Below are 19,496 nucleotides of genomic sequence, written 5' to 3'. Positions count from 1 at the left end.
GGCTGCCCATCACAGAGGGTTTCACTAGACTTCTGAAGCAAATCTATTTCTCCAACTTAGAAGCAAACTAAATCTATTGCCAATAATTGGGAACAAGAAACATTCAAAGTACATACTTTGATGTATATGTGTGTACATGTGTATATATGTTGTATGTACATACACACATATATGTGTCAATCACCATTAAAAAACCAAACCTCTTTATAAAAAATTTTTGCTTGGAAAACATAGGTCAAAAATTACTCCCTGAAAGTTCAGCTATTCATAACTATGCACACTTGTACATATGCTCACTAATTTGCATAAAAGATGATTTCTGTCTAAATTCAGAACAAAAAAATGAATCTGCAAAGGGCCTCTGCTTATCTGTATGGCCTAACACACTGAAGTGATGTGCAACCCGGCATTGCTTTCACTTTTTTGGATGAGCCCGGTGTCCAAACCCTCCAAACCTACGTTCTGACTCCTGGAGGCTCTCCAAGGCCACAAGGACAGAACACCTGCCTGTCTAGTGAGGAGGGTCCAAACTGAGGAAGGCAAGAGTTCAAAACCCAAACGCTAGCAAAGTTCAACCCTCTCCTCAATTACCTGTGGAAGAAGCGATGACAAACCACTAGCTTCTTAAATGGAGAAAAGGGGAACTCTTTGATTTGCCTCAATTTAATTTCAAAAGTGATGGGGCCTGTCAGGTTCTGTCTGGAAAATGCCTAGTAGTATCACTTCATGTTAGCAGACCACACTGTGTTCTCAGAGTGGGTGCTTATCACAGTAACACCTCCTCTATCTTCTTGTCCACTAACTGCTCTATTTTATACCTGATAAAAGTCAAAGGTCTGACTGACTGGTCCAACTGGCTCAGGATCTTCGGATATTCAGATCAAAGCATCTGCCCACCCCCTCAAACAAGCTCTACATTATGAGTTATGAAGTGGGGCTCAATTCCCCCTCATAAAATGCCCCTGCACTACCCTTTATCTGTTGGAAGTGCCAAAAGTGACTTGAAAAAGAGGCGGGGGATGCAACTGCCTTAACTAAAGCAAAGAGCGGACGATGGGGACTCTTCCGTTTGGGCAGTCTAGCACTAGACAGGACAGCTGGGTGGCCCAGTGGGTAGAGCACTGGCCTTGGAAGTGGGAGGACTCCTCTTACTGAGTTCAAATCCAGCCGCCAACTGTGTGACCCTGGCCAGCCACTTAACTCCATTTGCCCCAAAGTCCTCAGCCATAAAATGAGCTGGGGAAGGAAGTGGCACCGGGGTTGGATGCGCCTGAAGGACTGAACAACACACCCAAAGCTTAGCTCCGGCGCCGGGAGATCGAGCACCAGCTCTGGCCAGGAGGGCCTCAGACACGCAGAGCTTGGCCCTGGGCCGGCCACTTCACCCTGCGGGCCTCAGCTTCCTCCTCTGTAAGACGGGCTGGTGCAGGGCGTGGCCGAGCCCGCCCGCGGGTGACCAGAGAGGGCACTGAGTCCGGAGAGCTCCACCCGTCCACGGCCCTCTCTCCCGTGAGGAGGCTCCGCGAGGCCCTGAGGGGCCTGGGCCGCTGGGGTTCTCCCGGCAGCCATCTCCTGCTCCAGCTCCCAGGGCCTTCGGATCACTAATCTAATTCTGTTTCTTAGGGGCAAGATCGTTCCCAAGCCTTGACAGGCCCGTGTGACCTGCTTCCAGGAACAGGGAGGGGCAGGGCAGGATACGCACCCCTCCTCTAAGCCAGGGTCCCACACTGATGGGGGGAGGACTGGGTGGAAGTGTGATAGCAGAACAAGCCTCCTCTGAAACGGGGCACCCCAGGCCTGGGCACGGAGGGGGCGCAAAGGGAGATGCGGCTCGGGCGCCGCTCCTGCCTCCGCAAAGGAACTCAAGGGGCTCCCAGAAGACCGAGCTGAATGTTGCTGCCCCGCGGTGCCTAAAGCCCGAGGGCAGCACCCTGCGCGAGGGCGGCCGGCCCCAGGCCTGTCACTCCGCACCCTGCACGAGGGCAGCACCCTGCACGAGGGCGGCCGGCCCCGGGCCTGTCACTCCGCACCCTGCGCGAGGGCAGCACCCTGCGCGAGGGCAGCACCCTGCACGAGGGCGGCCGGCCCCGGGCCTGTCACTCCGCACCCTGCGCGAGGGCAGCACCCTGCGCGAGGGCAGCACCCTGCACGAGGGCGGCCGGCCCCGGGCCTGTCACTCCGCACCCTGCGCGAGGGCAGCACCCTGCGCGAGGGCAGCACCCTGCGCGAGGGCAGCACCCTGCACGAGGGCGGCCGGCCCCAGGCCCGCTCCGCACCCTGCACGAGGGCGGCTGGCCCCGGGCCTGTCGCTCCGCACCCTGCGCGAGGGCAGCACCCTGCACGAGGGCGGCCGGCCCCAGGCCCGCTCCGCACCCTGCGCGAGGGCAGCACCCTGCACTAGGGCCCGCTCCGCACCCTGCGCGAGGGCAGCACCCTGCGCGAGGGAGGCCGGCCCCGGGCCTGTCGCTCCGCACCCTGCACGAGGGAGGCCGGCCCCGGGCCTGTCGCTCCGCACCCTGCACGAGGGCGGCCGGCCCCAGGCCTGTCCGCACCCTCCCCTTCCTGCGCTGCCTTCTCCCACAGCCCCGGCTCCGCACAGGCCCGGAGGAGCTGTCCTTCCACAGACACGTGCAGGGAGCGGGGGAGAGTCAGAGAGGAGAGATGCGGACAGAGGGGGACCTCCTTGAGAGAAGGGCGTGCGCTCATTTCTGTATGCCCTAAGTAACTGGTTGTCATACTTTTAGGTCTCGGATCCCTTTACTCTAAGTTCAAAAATTGAGGATCCCTCAAAGAACTTTTGTTTATAAAGGTTATGCCTTTCAATATTTATCATATTAAAAATTAAAACCTCTTAGTATTGTTATGGAAAGTTTTTACCCTGAAGAGCACCCCGAAAGGGTCTGGGGGAACCCCACAGGTCCCTGGACTATATGCTTTGAGAACCACCGCGCTAAGACAAGCACATCGCCTTGTACATGAAAGTTCTGGGTTCAAATATGACCTCAAGCAATGAACCACTCTGCCCCTTAAGCTCCGGATTTCCTCATCTAAAAAATGGGAAGGAGTTGGACTCCATGACTTCTTTGAGGTCCTTTCCAGCTCTAAATCTCTGACTCGATAACAGCATTAAATAGATATTTACTAGCTGGTGACACAGCTACAACTCAGAGAACAATTAAAGCTGGGAAAGGAGCAGGCCTTACATAGGGACTTTTGTTCCACTTACTCCATCTGTCCCCCCCCATCCCAAAAAACATACAGCATAACAGGGAAGTTGAAGGCACCATCTCTCCCGTATGTTTTTGCTAGATTTTTGAAAGGAATCTGAGAGCATATGGAGGCAAATACTCAACTTTGCTAAATGACATGAAGAATCCTACAAGGAGTTAGCTAAGAGGTCTGGAAGATCCCATTGGAGAGCACCTCCAACTGGGAATCAGGGCCATAACACTTGAGGCACCTCTTCTGTAAAATGGCTTCTAGGTGGGAGATCCTCAAGCAGTAGTGTTTTTGCTGTCAGATGGCTCCACACACCATGGAAGGGCTCAAAACTTTAAACTAGATAAAGTTTTACTCCTAATCAATACAGATCAAACTCCCTGTAGCTCAGGCCAGAAATGAAGCTCACTAATAGGAAATCAAAAGAAAGAGAGTGTTGCATATTTAATTCAAAGATGCTGGGGAGTTGCATTTTGTTTCATATTAATGGAAGCAAATCATCACCTGTTTCTTATTTCCCAGGTAAAAGGAGGGGCAGCCTGGTCCTGTTGTGGGCTGGGTACACATGGTTCCCTACGGTTTTGCTAGCTCACTGAGCCTGACTCCAAAATTACGTTCTTGGCCACGGTGCCAATTTGTGTGCAGGAGGGGTGACTGCCAAGCAGAGTTGGTGAGAGAGTCAACACCGCTCTGCAGATGAACATGCCTTACTTCTTGGAGAAGTAAGTGTTCTCAGGATGGCTTGCACTTAAACAAGATTTGGCAGAAATGGAGAAAACATTGTACGTGTTTCAATTTCTGTTTTCTTCCACTCGCACGTTAATGGTGAGATACGTTTTGATAGCTTTATCGGGGCCTGTTCTCTCTCTATAAAAGGACCTGGCAGAGCAACTAGGAGCTGGGTGGCGGGAGACTGTGTTGAATATAAATAGGAAGGGAAAGAAAAAAAAATATTTTGATGAAGTTAGGGTTGTGTACTAGGGGAAGAACTGCAGAAGCCTCCTCATGGATCTTTGGCTGAGAACAGCTCTTTCAGAGGCAGCTTGCATCCACCAGCTGGGGGCTGAGGGGAGGAAGAAATCAATACCCACCATGAGGATTATTCAAAGTTTTCCATCAAAGTGCTAGAGCTAGATGGAACTCTAAGAGATCATTTAGTCTAACCTTGCTGTTTAACAGGTAAGGAAACTGAGGGACAGAGTGGGGAAGTGATTTCCCCAAGACCAGCTAGTTAATAGGAATGCCAAATTGATCTATTGCAGGACTTTTATTTTTTCAAAGTGATAAATCTTTCAGGCTCAAATTCAGAGTAAACAGCAAGGTTAAATTTCAAGATAAGGCCTCCAGGCTCTTGGTTGCCAATCCAGAGCTCGTTCCCCCAATATACCAGCCCAGCTCCATGTTCCTGGACTTGCAAGAACATACTCCCAATGAAGGGGCTCAGAGCACTCACTCCTTACCTCTGGCACCTCCCATGGGAATTGCTGAGGTCAGCTAACCACCCACTCCAACAACACTCACTGTTGCCTGCCCTCTGTAGACACAACAAAATGTTAAAGCAAGTGGAAAATGTCTGGGGCAGTCAGAGGAAGCACCCAGTGGCTCCATGGCTACCCCCAGGACAGAAGCATTTTCCTCGAAAAGCCCCTGTGGCAGCCCAAAAACAAAGGGGAGAAGAACAAAGGTTCTCCTACCTTATATATACACTTGTGGAAGTCATTGAGGACCCCTTTCTCCTCCTCCTCCTTCTCTTTGACAACCTCCTTTTCCTGAGCAAAGAGTCGCCGTCTCCCAGTTTTGAGCTGGACGTGGTCCACCTCCTTCAGCTTGCTCCGGAAGCCGTTCTTGTGGACCACGCCGTGGATGAGACCATTTTTGGGCTCAAACCTGGGCAAGGAGTGGAATTTATGATAGGCATTCTCAGAGTGGCCCTCCAGGGGGCCTTTCCGTTTCTCCAAGATCTCTTTCTCCAGCAGAACCTCCTTCTCCAGTTTCCGGTGCTCTTCAGGGGACAGGGAGTCATATGACAGCAAGTACTGGCAGTAGGCTTCCTGCAACTTTGCCAGCCGATCCTGGGCAGTTTTGGGGATGCGCAGCATGTCTGCGAGTTTGTTCCATTTTTTGAGGTCAGTCACTTGCTGCATGCCACCCATCTCATTAATCAGCCGGAAAAAGCAGGCCAGGTCCAGCTCACAGCCTCCTGGAAAGTAGGTGTGTCATTTTGGATGGGGGAGGGAGGAAAAAACAGGAAACAATCAGGTAAGAAGTCATCAATGAACACAGACACCAAACCCTGTTCAGGATTTTAGGCAACAAATTTCTTTCCAAATTTCAGTTTTTGTTCACTTATATCTTTTTAAAAAATCCTCACAACATCCCTGTGAGGTAGGAAAGTAAGAAAAATGTATTATTCCCAATACACAGATAAGAAGTCTATTAAATGATGTGAAATCCATCAGCAATAGGCAGAATCCAGATCTCCAACATACCCAGTCCACTAATGCATTAACTCCATTAGTTGTAGAGTTGGTGTCATTCTTGAAGTTATGTTATTATGTCAATAATGAATGAGAATTTATAGTCTTTCAAGAGAAACATTGTTGAATTTGCTATAAAATGGTAGAGGGAAGGAGGGAAGAGTCAGACAGCAGGACAGAGGGAAAGGGTGAGGATAAAGGTGTTTTAGCATGTGTGTACATAGGGAGACTGAAGTAGGGAGGGCAAGAAGAGGAAAATAACAATCTCTTTATAGTGAAACCACTGGGTTCCCAAGCTAAAAGGTCAATATTTGGACATGCACAATCTGAATGTGTACACCGATACGTTTTCCTGTTCTTTTCAGAACCACAGGGTAATTTATTCTTATTCATCCTTGTATGTTCAGGTTAAACTAGCATAAAGAGCTGTAAACAATGTCAAATCCACGCAGGCCAGGTCCAGGTTAAAGTCACATCTCACCCTTCTGGTTACACTCTTTTCTGAATGTGAACCAGAAAGATTTGTCACTTTGAAAAATAAAATACTAGGCCACCCCCAGCCCATAACAGATCGACATCTGGATCCTCTTAACATAATATCTGGTTAAAAAATACCAGGCAACAAGAGAGGGGAGGGAATGGGGGTTTCAAATGTGCAAAATTCAAGGATATCTGCATCCAATTGCAGACAGATGAAAAATACACCTGGGTCAAAGGGCTCAGAAGATGAAGACTTCTGAACTTAGATTCGCAGAATGTCATAGATGGGACAGTCCAACTGCTTCATTTTCCAAGAGAATACTGAGGTTCAGAAAGTTTAAGGGACATAAGTGTTGAGACTAGGATCTCATCTCCCTGAAACCCAACCCAGTGCTATTTTTCCACAATCAATGAATATCTCCCCCCACCTCCCTCTCCCCCTTACTTCCTCCCAATTGTTCAGGACCTATCATATATGGTAGGAACTCAAATGCTTTTTTAATGGAACTGAACAAAAATCTAGAAGTAAAGGAGACAGGGAAAGAAACACTTTAGACACTCTGGCTGGTCAGTCTTCAAAATATGTTGGACTGAAATCACAGTTCACACATTATGGTCTGTAATGTTTCATGACTTTCTTTGCTCCTACAAACAAATGCCTAAGTCTTCTCTGAAGGTTTTGAACCATAAGTTACATTTGCATTTTGTACCCATAAGCTTATATACATTTTTACTGAATTGTGGAGTGGGCACTGAAAACAATTAAATAAATAGCTTCACATTTTAAATGTTTAAGCTGACTATCTAGAAGTCTGACCTGCTATCTTCTATTTCCTCTTCTAACTAGAACCCCGAACATGCAAGATATCTAACCTAGGGCACAAACACAGGATAAAAAACATACAACTTCCCTTGGAATGGAAAGGGAGTTGGTTTCTAATTATAGGATCTGAACTTGGAGAGACCTCAGAGGTAATCTAGTCCAACCCCTTCATTTTACAGATGAGCAAACTGAGGCTCAGACATGAAGTGACACAGATAGTAACAGAGGCAAGATTTAAATACAGGTCCCTGGAATGGATACTCAACACTCCAAGTCACGAGATTAAGAAAGAGTAAAGTTAAACAAAAAGGAGATTTCTATCCATAACCAACTTTGGTTCTTCATCACTGATGAGGTAGATTCATGGGGCTACCATCACCACTCCATGAAGCTCCCTGAACATCCCTAGGGCAGAACTTTACCACTGGGTCCCTGAGCACTCAAATGCTGATGTCATACCCAAAGATGCTTTTGCTAATATGTGAAGCCTGCTTTGCCAACAGAGTCAGGTAGTGAATACCCTATGAGATTGAAGGGCTCTCATTTCTTCTTTAGTGTGCATGCATGTATACATACATTCCATGCATGTGTATTCTCTCAGCCCTTTGTTATGGTCCTATCACATGTCATACTTGACAGTGGACCATGAACCAAGAATTCTTTCAAATTAAGTGATTCTCACTCAGGCATTAGCCCTGGCAGCCCCCTGCTGAGAGGAATAATGAAACCTCCATTTTACAATGAACCACATTTTACTGCCTATTCTTGACACTTAATGATTGTTAAATGTCTGCTTGTTGTTGAAAAATTTGTGATCATCAGTATTTGGATTTCCAAATGTGAGCCAAAGTAACAACCTGTGTAGCAGCCCTCCCTCCAGCTGAGAGAGAACTGCCTTTAGCTGGGGTTCCAAAGTGAAACTAATACTGCCAAGAAAAGTATCCCCATCTCCAATGGGATCATTCAATCTGAAGAACATGAAAAATACAACCACTGACAGAGAAGGGTCCACAAGGATACGGAGGAAAAGTTTAAAAAATAGAAAAAGCGGGAGGAGGGTTGGTCAGTCTATGGAAAGGAGTGTCTCCAGGGAGGAGGGACAAAATAACAATCAGCCAGGATTAACGTATACTGAGTGGTTCCGGCTTGAGCAGGACCCATCTGTACTGCACCTGGTCTAGGAGGAAATTCTCCAATCTAGTAGCCCAATAATGAGCACAAGTTCATCCACAGACCAAGATCAAGTAACAAACATGACAGTTGAGGCCAGTGGGGGAGGGGAGAAGGGGAGGTGGTCTTGGAAGGACTTTAGGATATTTGGCTCTCCCCTTCTGTCCCTTTGTCTCTACCCTCTACTTCAGGCTGGGAGGCTCTGTCAGAAGTGAGAAAGCAAGCAGACAAGCCAGTTAAAGCCCATCGGTATGAATCTTCCACGTGGCTGCACTCTTCAGATTCCTCCATACCACCTAGAGCCCAAGTCTGCTAACCTGGGGAGAGGGTCAAGTCATTACATCACATTAACTAACCTTTCTTTAGCAGTCTAAGGAAACTCATGAAACTTTTCTTAGAATCCTATTTTTAAATGCAAACAATAAAATGTATAGGATTACAAAGGAAACCAATTATATTGAAATACATTATCAAAATATGCATTTCAATATGACTTTATATTGAGGTATGTTGTAATACATGGTAAGTTATATAATGTGTAATGTATATTGATACAATGCTGTATAATTAATGTGATTTGGTGTTTATGTTATAATTATAACATTATAATCATAACATATACTTGTATTTCATATCACAATACAGTCATCAATCGTAACAGAATATATCATATCACAATAGAATAAGCTATATCAAGATGTAATAAAATATAACAAAATAGAGTACATCATATATGTGACAGAATATTCTAAGATAAAAGATAAAATCATACAACATATAACATTGCAGAAATCAAAATACAGTGTATATATACTAGGAGGACAAAATGCATCTTAAGATACCAGAATAAAACTAAATATATTCTAATGATTTATAACAGAATTGAATCTATATTCTATATCAGTATCATACACATCACAGTATGACATAATTCTTTGCAGTATACATCCACATGCATTACACACACTCTCCCTCCAACACACGCCACAGAGCCCAGTTTTGGCAGCAGCAGCCTGGCGGGCCATGGCCTCCAGGAGCAGTGCCTGCCTCAGTTTCCAGCTCTCCCCTGAGCCCCCTACATGCACACTGAAGAGGAGGAGGCCCAGGAGGAGGGGGTGGGGGCTTACCTATGAGCGGGAGCTCGTCCATGGTTATGCCCTGAGATTTGAGGTGCTTCTTGATACAGGCCAGCCGCTGCACATTGGGCCCCCAGCGCCGGCCCAGCTTGTGGATGTGCTGGATCTGGGTCACGAAGCGCATCTCATCATTGAGCTTGCACTCAGGCCTCCAGTCCGGGGGCGGGATCACCCTGCACATGCCATACTTCTCTACCTGAGCTCGGACCGACTCGATGTAGATGAGCGGGTCGTGAAACTCCTTGGCGGAGGGCCGCAGTGTGGGGATCTCGTGGGTGCCAGCCCAGCCCGGCCTGCCCGCGCCCCTCTCGTGCTTTCCCGCGGAGTCGGGGGGCTTGTGCAAGGACTCCGTGTGCGAGGTAGAACGATTTTCCCCGGCCGAGGAGGAGGAGGAGGCCGAGGCCGAGGCCTCCCCTCTGCCGTGTGCTTGTTTGCCGGCCCCAGCCGCCGCCGCCCGCTTGGGCCGGCTGCGCTCCAGACTCTTGTCAGGTGCGTCTTTGCGGAGGTGCCCATTCGGTGGGGGCTTCTTGTCAGCCGCTGCCTTCTTGCCAGGGGCCTCAGCCGCACCCTTCATCTTCTTGGGGGGCGGCTGTGCCTTCTCAGCTGGAGGGGCCTCCTCCAGCCGCCGCTTAGAGGTGCGCAGCCCCTCCCTCAGCTGCCTGCCCACCTCCTTATTAGTGCATGACTTTGGGTTCAACTTGCCATTGACCTTGACGCCGGGGGCTGTGGCCCGGGACGCCCCTCCGAGGGATAGCACCTGTTTGCGGGTTTTTGCATTGCTACTTTCAGTTTTCCCTGAGATTGTGTGGTTGACGGCCGAACTGGGCTTGTGGTGATTGGGTTTGGTTTCTTTGACCAGTTCTCTCTTGGCTTTGGTGTATGTGACAGTCCCCTTTGTCACCGTTGCAGTGTACTTCACAGTTTTGGACGGTGAAGGTCTCACTTCGCGCATCTTTTTGGCACTGGCTGCACTCGCACCCAGAGAGGACATTCGAGTGATTCCGTTTACTTTAGAAACCTGAGGGAAAAGAGAGAACACCCTGTTAGTAGCATGCCCTGCTGGGTCACAAGCCCACCCCTCACAAGCACCAGCAGAGGAGGCTGTGACCCCTTGGCCCCCTTAGGAGGAGGGATGGAGCAGCCCACTCACTGCCAGGGACCTCTCTAGGAATGGAACCACCCTGCCTTCTGCGTCATCTCATCACCTAAATGCCTTTAAAAAAAAAAAAAACAACATTTAACAGTTTTACCCTAGATATAGAACTACACTGATGAATACTGAGACATCTATATCTGTGACTTCTGTGTCACTATCATCTAAATCGATATACATAGAGAGACAGAGAGATACAGATATCTAGGTCTCTAAACTGATTTGGGTAATTTGCAGGTGGATGCTGTGTTCAGTGTGTTTTAAAATGAGCATCTATTCAGTTTTGTTCTTCCATAAAATGTAGGGGTTCATGATGTGCCTCTCTGTCTCTCTATGTTTGAAATATACATATATCAATAAAAGTATTTACTAATAGATATAGCTGTCTATATACATATGTATATGTAGTATCTGTGCTTATAGATATATCTGTGTATATCGACTTCATGTGCCAAAGAGGAAAACACACACACACACGCACAAGATTTTAAAAACCAGAAGCCAAACACTCCTGAACCTTAAGCTCTAGTTCTATTCACTTGCTAGGCTTGGGTGGAAACATGGGTTAGTCAGGGTCTCCCTATTCTCCCTCTTTTCTCATCCCAAAGAGAGATCATACTTGTAAACCTCTTTGCAAACAATGAAGCTCTATATAAATGTTGCCCCTTTTACCACATGTGCCCCTACCCTAAGCTATTAAAGTGTAGGAGTAAAGAAAAGAAAAATTTTTTAAATAATCTCTCTACACCTCTAGGCTTATGATAGAACATTAAAATACCCAAAGATGGGCCAATCAGGCACTAATTTGCCTGGATAAGATGAAGGTCTGAACTTGGTAAGTGTCTGGGGCTCACATTTCCTGCTGTAAGCAGAGACCTCATCCCCTGCAGGGCATGCAGAAGGTTAAGAATAGGGCTGCTGAAAAAAGGCTTCTAGGGCCAGCTATTTTAGCAAATGATCCTTGGGCAAAACACTAGAGTCCTCTGGGCAGCTAATGGCACAGGGATCAGAGCACCAGATTTAAAAGTCAGGAAGTCAGTCATGAGTGGGAATCCTGCTTTCTATCAGCTGGATGACCTCTGGATAAAATGTTTAACTTCTCTCAGCCTGGGTTTCCTCATCTGTTAGGGTGGTTGTTGAGAGGAGCAAATGAAATGCATACCTTAAAGTACTGTATCAAAATTAGCTATGTATAAAAGTTAAATGGTTATACTAGATGGCTTCTAGGGATACATTTTCAGCTCACTCTGGTTCCCCAAAACTACTTGTTATCCTGTTCTGTGGGCCCAGTGGAAGCAGATGTGGCAAAAGGGAAGGTGAAATACTGGTAGAATCAAAGAGTACCCACTCCTTTGGGGTAAAAGATATTTGCTGCTGACATTTTTAACTTTAAATGGGAAGAAATGTGCCACTTCCTGTCATCTTCTATAATTTGTAACATACCAAAAATTTATCTCAGACATCCCTATCTTAATAAAATTTTAAAATACTTTTTATCTACTTGGCATGTCCTAAAAACATATTTGCTATTAGAAATATTAATGAATGTGTCCCTTTTCCCCTCTCCTACTTTCATTTAATAAAAGCTATATTTGAACAGTGTCTACCACAAACTTGTATATGCATGCCAACAAAGCAATCTTAAAGACAAAATGAATTCCTGTCCCTCTCCCCCTCCTCTGTGCCACCTGACTGAACAGTAAGAGGGATGAACTTGCATCATACTACACAAGGGTTAGAACAAGGCTGCATTTAGTTTTTCCCCTTTCCCCCCAACATCATACCACCCAGAGATTACCAATATATGTAATGATACCTCTAGCAAGATCACATCTACAAAGGAAATCTCCCCAACAAGCTACATTGTACCCAACATCCCTAAAAGGCAGGGGAAAATATGGAACCAGCAGACATCTACTCATTTGGGTTGTAAAAGCTGGCACTAAATGCCTAACAAAAAGATGCCCATTCCTTTGCCTGTACTTGTCTCTGAGGATCCAACATGTCATTGGTATCAAAGAAAACAAAATAATCTAGGAAGGCATTTCTTACCCTGCTACTGGTGTCAACCCCCAACCCTCCCTAGCCACCGCCGTCTCAAACAAAACCAAAAACACTGAGTTTCAACTTAAGAAAGTCCATGGGTCATGGTCAGCTTACCACAAGGGGACCTGGTGTCACTGACCCACATCCAGAGGCAGTGCTTACGCTAAGCACAGAAGAGAGAAGGCATTTTAATTCATCTGAGAATTAGCATGAAGCTGGCGAGGGTGAGAACCCTTCAGCACTCATTAAAACCAGCCTCAGTGTGAACAGCTGAGATAACCTCTTATGGAACTACTCTCATTGCTGGGGCAGAACTGGTCTGGGCAAGTACATTTTATTTTTAAACTTGCTCTCCCCACCCAAACCTATGGACAGAACAACTCAATGAAAAACCAAGTGTCTAAGATAAAAGGGGAAAAGTCATTTCCTCATACATCTTCCAAGGAGAATGAAAAGTTCCCATGAATGCTTCTCTGCCAGAGTCCGAAGGATGGAAAAGGTGTAGTAATTAAAGTCAACAGAACCCAGCCCCAGGTTCTTCCTAGAAGACTAGCCATGAAGCTTTCGAATGCCAAGTCTTCCAAGGAGATTTCTTAGCCCACAGATGTGATCATTAGACTCTGGTATGCCCATAAACCCAAGGCTTATTCACAAATTAAGAGAGCCAGTGCATGCGACCCCTCTACAGAGTCTACTCTTTATTTATCTTCCACCCAACATCCCTCACCCAAACACCAGGGTTATCACCTATCATTTCTGGCTACAACCCTCTCAGCCACATTAAACATGAAACTCAATTTCCCTGCTTATACACAAGACTGAATACTATGGGGTAGAGTATTTTCTCCACCTTAACATCATTCTGAGAGATTTCTAAAAGCTGCACAAAAGTGTGGAATGTTACCAATACTTATCATCTTGTAGTAAAACAATACCTTTTCCCCTGCAGTGGGGATCTAAGATAGGGAATATGAAGTCCTTTAGGACGTGAAATTTCCCTTTGTCCTTTTTTTTTTAACACCCAGTATATGGCAATGTGTTGAGTTCAATTGTATGTCCCTTGCCACTCCTTCCAATTTTTAGGTATGCTCAGTATAGCAATGCAATCAATTCCATGAGACTGTAGAAACACACATGTTCATAACTCTGAGTCTTTAAAAAGTTTAACAATGAATTTATGCCTACAAGTGATTCTTGGCTAAACGAATGGAAATATTTTGATCCTCTCAAGATTTCTGAGAGGCAGGTGGGCTCTATAATTACTACATTAAAACAGGAGAATTTTGTAGTGCTTTCTTACCCCACTAGAGGGAACCATTGAACTGAATTTCTTCACCCAACTCCTGCCAAAAGAGAGCCAGTGAGAGAGCTAAAGAGAGAAACATTTGGTGGCCAGTGATGCTTTACACCTTTATTTCCGATTTGGATCTCTGCTCCTCCCCCTCCTCCCCAATCTGAATGTAAAATCATCAGACAATAAAATATGCTAGAGCTCTTTTCTTTTAGAAAGATTCAACCACAAAATCAACCTTTCTCAACTAATAGCTGAGTTAAGGTTTCATCTTATTCTTGTCAACTAAAGCCTGGCATCTGCAGAGTATTACTAGCTCTTTCTTTCTTAGAGCAGCCTCCTTCACCTTGGTTCACCAGAGAAAATCCCAAAGGCAAGGTACGTCCTTGCTAAGTATTTGTGCAAGACTGAATAAAAACTGATTTTTCAAATGAAATTGTTTTCTGTGTTTCATTCCTACGCGTGCCTCTCAACCCCACTGCCTTCACACAAGGAAAATAAATATTACTTTTGGATGGAAGGGAGGAAGAAAAGAAGGAAGGAAGACCCAATTCCTTTACACTGACTAGCTAATTTGAAGCAAACAGGAAAATCTCTTCTCCGTCATCTGTAACCTTTCTCAGACAAAATTTTTTTTCAACTTTGGAAAGAGACCACTTCAACTTCTTTTGCAGTCTACTCAGTCTGCCAATGGAAAGATAAAATTCTATTTTTTTTCTGAACTTAGAATAATTAGAATTCAGAACTTAGAATAAAAACGGAGGGACCTCACTGGCCAAGCAGAAACACTTATCAAAATCTATTCACAATCTGGTTCATTGCAGGTGCCCAAATCTTTATCCAGGCAAAAAGTCCTCATTATATTCTCAGGGATACATCTGTTCTTTCCAAACCTTCCCTAGGTGGAAGCTCATTTGTTTTACCTTGTTGAAGTTGTTACTGCACTTCAAATGAGGTGCTATTTTAGGCAACAGAAGGGAAAACATCATTAGTGCCATTGTGAAGAACCTAGCACACCCAAAACATTGAAGAGAGGAAGTGTATACTGCACCAATGGCAATTAAAGCATTATTGTTATGACAAGCAGCATTAACTTGCCTCTAACAAAAATACAATGTTAGTTACAAGAAAAAGTAGAGGGTGAGACAGGTCCCTCCAAATTAGAGGGAGGAGGGTAGGGGAAATCTCACATTCCTGCAATCTGAGGTCTATTGCTACTGAGCCTCTATGGCATGCAAAACTCACCATACATTAATTTTTTTTAAGCTCTCAGGAATCTATTTGAGTATCCTAGTTGATGAAATTTAGCAAGTAAGAACCCAATAGAGTTATTGCCTTTCCTCTACAGCCCTAGTATTATCTACCACGAAGTGTTACCATGGTGTTGGGCAGATCTCCCTCTAACCCTGATTGTGTGTCAATGTACACACACACACGCACGCACGCACTTTGGCCTCATTTAGATTGCAAAGGTTTAACTCCTAAAGGCCTACATCTGGAACCAGCTGCCAGCTAACATGGTCTTCACTTAGAGCAGGGAATCAGAAGGAGATAAAGTATTTAAAGAGCTTTGCACACATTAAAGCACCACGCAGATGCCATTTTTCTTTTATTACCGTCATTGTTGTTATTATCAATAGCTTCCATCAGCACTGTGTTAGCAAAATGCTCACAATGTCATTATTTTAAGAATTATTTGTCATGCTCCAATTGAGAAGAAGTGGGGAGGCAAGATCACACAAAGTCAATGTCAGGGCTAGGATCCCTCTAAATTCTAGGGTTTTCCTAAAAATAGGGGTTAATTTTTTTTTTTTTAATGGCATGAACCTCCCCACTTTGGCCATTAAAGCAGACTAGGGACCCCTTCCTTCTCTAAGAATAATGTCTTTAAATGCATAATACATAGGAGTACAAAAGAAACTGCTTATAATGAATAACAGTTATAAAGACAGTTTTGAAAAAAACCAAATCCCTAAACAAAGTTCATGGATATGAGGTTCCCCACCCCTGCTCTAGATCATCAAGCTTTAATGCTTGCCCTTTAGGGGTGGGAGGCACATGGGGAGCTGTAAGGATAGTCCACCAAGTCTGCATAGCTCACTCCATGTATAAGCCAGTGGTGACCCTGGGACCCTAGGACATGATCCTAATTTTGCCATTGTGACCTGGATAATCATGCTTTGGGATCTGTGTCCCAAAACATAAACTCCTTTACTCTTGTCTCTCACAAGAAAGAGAACTGCTAGTATGAGGCAGGGCCTCCATTTTTATAAGCCATGCTTATGAAAGTCATGGATAGCAATGGAGACAGAGGGCATCCTTAAACAGATGCCCCCATGGAAACAGCAAGACCCCTAAGCAAACTGGCCAGGAAATAATCAAAAAGTGCTTAGCTGCTGGCTACCTTGACTGGGTGAGCTAGCATGAATAAGCAGAATTTTATTTTTCCCAAGCAGTTTGATCCCCTGCTTGTGGGCAAAGTTCAAAAGCACTCACATTCTGGCCAGACAGATCAGTGTTCAAGATTCAAGGGCATCTCTTTCAACACAGACCCATCAAATGAGGGCTGCTTAGTGATACAGATTCCTCTAGAATGTTGAGAATGAAGATATCTTGAAAACAAAAAAAATGGTAGCCAGTGGGGAAGCTGGATTTAAAAAAACCAGGAACATACACAGATATCAGCCTCTGTTTATATATGATCCAGGCTACCTGTACTCTATTTAAAAAGAAGTATCAGTAAGGAAGGAAAAAAAAAAAGTGGTATCGCCATACTCCTCTAACCTTGTGCCAGACTGGAAGTGAAACAGGAATCACGTATGATAGTAACAGAGTTGTTCATCATCTGTCTCTAAATAAGATGTGCATGGGGACAAAGAGCTGATGAAGACCCCTGGTGGCTGGGGCTATTGTAAAATCCCAGCAAATCATGCAACCTGATGAACTGTTCGTTGTCATTCTCTCAGGGATGACTAAAGTTTTATTATTATGATCTAGTGTGAGATTACATAACAAAGGCCTATATCCTGTTAGGTATATGATGTCTGTCTCTGTCTCTGATATACATCCTTTGCCAGGTTACCACGATCTCAGTCCCAATCCTGGCATTTACCTGTTTCCTTAAGTCCTGAGCCGATCTATGGAGAGCATGGTGGTGGTTGTTAGCAGCAAGCCCTTTAGCTGAGGAGCTTGTGTTTGTGGCCGGGGGATGGGTAGCAGCAGCCTGTTCCCTCTGGTTCTCAGCCCTAGGATCGCTGTTCTTCTCCTTCCCTGGTGTGGCCTCTTTGCTTCTGTGTTTCGGGGCAGGTTCCTTCTCCTTTGATGATTTGCTGGACCCATTGAAAACTAAAAGAGATGAACAGAGTTGCTGCATGTTAAAATAAGTCATACCTCCACAAACACCAATTAACCTTGGCAGAAACATAAGTCAATGCCCTTTAAAACCCCCCAAAATGAATTAATTCAACTGATCCCTTACTCCAAAATTCACCCGAGTAAAAGAAACACCCCCCCAAAGGGAAGCACATGGCAAAGCGAGGCACAGAGATGCAAATCAAAGTCTAGTGTATTTTCAGAATCACAAACTGCAGCTAAGACAGAAAAAAATAGATTCCAGTGTGGAAATCTCTACCCTACAAACCCACAGTGCCACCCATATCGGACCTAATCTCAGCACCATCATCATTACAGGACAACTGAGGTCTAGAAAAATATCCATTTTGCAGGGCTGAATGAGACCTGAAAGATCTTATTCAACTCCTTCAAGACCCAGACAGGTCATGTTTTGGAAAGGTACAAAGCCAGGGTCTGATCCCTGGTCATCTGACTCCAAATTAGGAAGGAATCTATGCATTTCTTCATGCTACCTCCACCATACAGCAGACAACTGTGAAATCCTCTTGATGTGCTACTGGGAAACAATGGGAGAAATTGCATTCATTTTCAAATACGGTGAAGTCATACGTTCTTGTTAATTCTGGTAAGTTGCTGCCTGGTAAGAGCCTGAATTTTAGTCAGAAAAGCACTTTCCGACTCATTTATGGGTAACACATAACACATAACAAATGGACAAATGACATCAGCACCTGTTTTACCATCAGAATTCTATTTATATTAGATTCTTTACCTTCCCATGAAATTAATAAGACAGCAGTTACAAATGTTTCCTAAAATGTCCTACTGGAAGATTTCACTGTTTTTCCTTGTTTCCCACTTAGTTTTCAGTCCACCAACGCCCCTTTACATCTGAACAATGAAAAACCCCTTCTCTCTCTCTCCAATCCCCATCATGCCTTTTTATGTCACCCCTCAGCAATGCCCCCCAGCCTCAGGGCAAAGCAAGTGAGCTCCAGGGACTCAACTCTCAATTTGACACCCTGAGTCTTTCATCTCTAGTTCCTTCCATGTCTAAAAATACTTTGAAAATAAAGGAAAGCCACATTCTAGAAAACCACAGTCCAGAAAACCCATGGTACCTAACATGCAGAAAGCATCAATCACACCCAAGCTAACAGTATCAGAACCAGAGTTTGAGATTAACAGAAAGTGCTATTTTAAAAGAGATTAGAGAACAGGATTCTTTTTTTTCTTAAATCAGGACCATAAACCATTCGGGATCACCAATTTCATCCACTTATGAGCTGTGGGAGGGAGGGCCACAGGAAACACTCAAGGACTGAGTCCCCTCATGGAGAAAAATGACAGGGGTTAGATGTGATTCAAACCACAAAAAGCAGCATTTCTTAATGGGCTGGGAATAAAGAAACTAAGTCAAATAGCCCTTGGCCCTGTAAGCAGCTGATGCACTATTGGGGAGAAACAACAGGAAAGCAGATACAAAATATATAAAAAGTAAATAAAAAATAATCTCAGGGGTTGGAAGTACTTGAAAAGGTCTCAGAGAGGAGGCGGCACTTGAGATGACCTTTGCAGGAAGCTGGGCATAAAAGGCCATCCTGCGGAAAAAAAAAAAAAGCACAGACCAGAGATATAATGTCATGATGTATAAGGAAAAATGACAAGTCAGCCTGGTCTACTGCATCCTAGAGTGCATGAATTTGAGGAAAGTGTTGTAACCTCTGGGAAGGTAGGTTTGAAAAGCTGTAGAATTATCTTAAGACTTGGAAGGGATAGAGCTGCCAAATTCATATTCCCAAAGCACAAGTCTAATCATGTATGTCCTTCCCTGCCTCACAAAGTTCGAGTGCCTCCCTCTGGTTTCTAACACTCTACCTAGCAACAAGCCGTACTAATGAAGAGCACAGGAGTCAGAGAGACTGGTGTCCATGTCCTGGCTCCATCCCTTCCCAGCAAAAGGACTGGGAGGGTCACTTCTGTTCCTCTTTAAAAAGAGCCACTATAATTATACTCTCTGTTTCACAGGTGAGCAAAGTGCTTTGCCAACATGTTATATAACTGAGTCACTATGGAGAGTCTATGGATTTTATAAACTGTGAACACAGCTCCCTTACTGAGAAGGAAGGAAACCACTCCAACATCACGATGTCTTCTGTGGAGGCAACATCAACGCAATCAGCTAACATGCATTCATGCAGAGGCTGGAAGGGATCCTCAGGGATAGCTCAGTCCAAGAAATTTCCCACGTCACACAGGAGGACCACAGGACTTGGAGTCCAACCAAGGGTCCCTGGTTTTCAAATGACACCATATCTGTAAAGCTCGTTTGTTCCCTCTCCACCCT

At 45.1% G+C, this 19,496-nt stretch overlaps 1 protein-coding gene across 2 annotated transcripts in view; it reads right to left on the bottom strand.

Annotated features, from left to right (window-relative positions):
* JARID2 (jumonji and AT-rich interaction domain containing 2) overlaps positions 1–19,496 on the bottom strand; it is a 334,461-nt gene that overhangs the window by 34,034 nt on the left and 280,931 nt on the right. For both annotated transcript variants that reach the window (XM_072603889.1, XM_072603890.1), the window contains 3 exons: positions 16,908–17,140; positions 9,297–10,323; positions 4,914–5,419 (listed from right to left, as the gene is read on the bottom strand). In XM_072603889.1, coding sequence (XP_072459990.1) covers positions 4,914–5,419; positions 9,297–10,323; positions 16,908–17,140 — 1,766 coding nt within the window. The remainder of the gene's footprint in view (positions 1–4,913; positions 5,420–9,296; positions 10,324–16,907; positions 17,141–19,496) is intronic.

This window comes from Notamacropus eugenii, chromosome 4, assembly GCF_028372415.1.
Source record: "Notamacropus eugenii isolate mMacEug1 chromosome 4, mMacEug1.pri_v2, whole genome shotgun sequence".
NCBI classification, from domain to species: Eukaryota; Metazoa; Chordata; class Mammalia; order Diprotodontia; family Macropodidae; genus Notamacropus; species Notamacropus eugenii.
The sequence above is the reverse complement of the archived record's forward strand: the minus strand, read 5'-3'. Positions and strand labels throughout refer to the sequence as shown.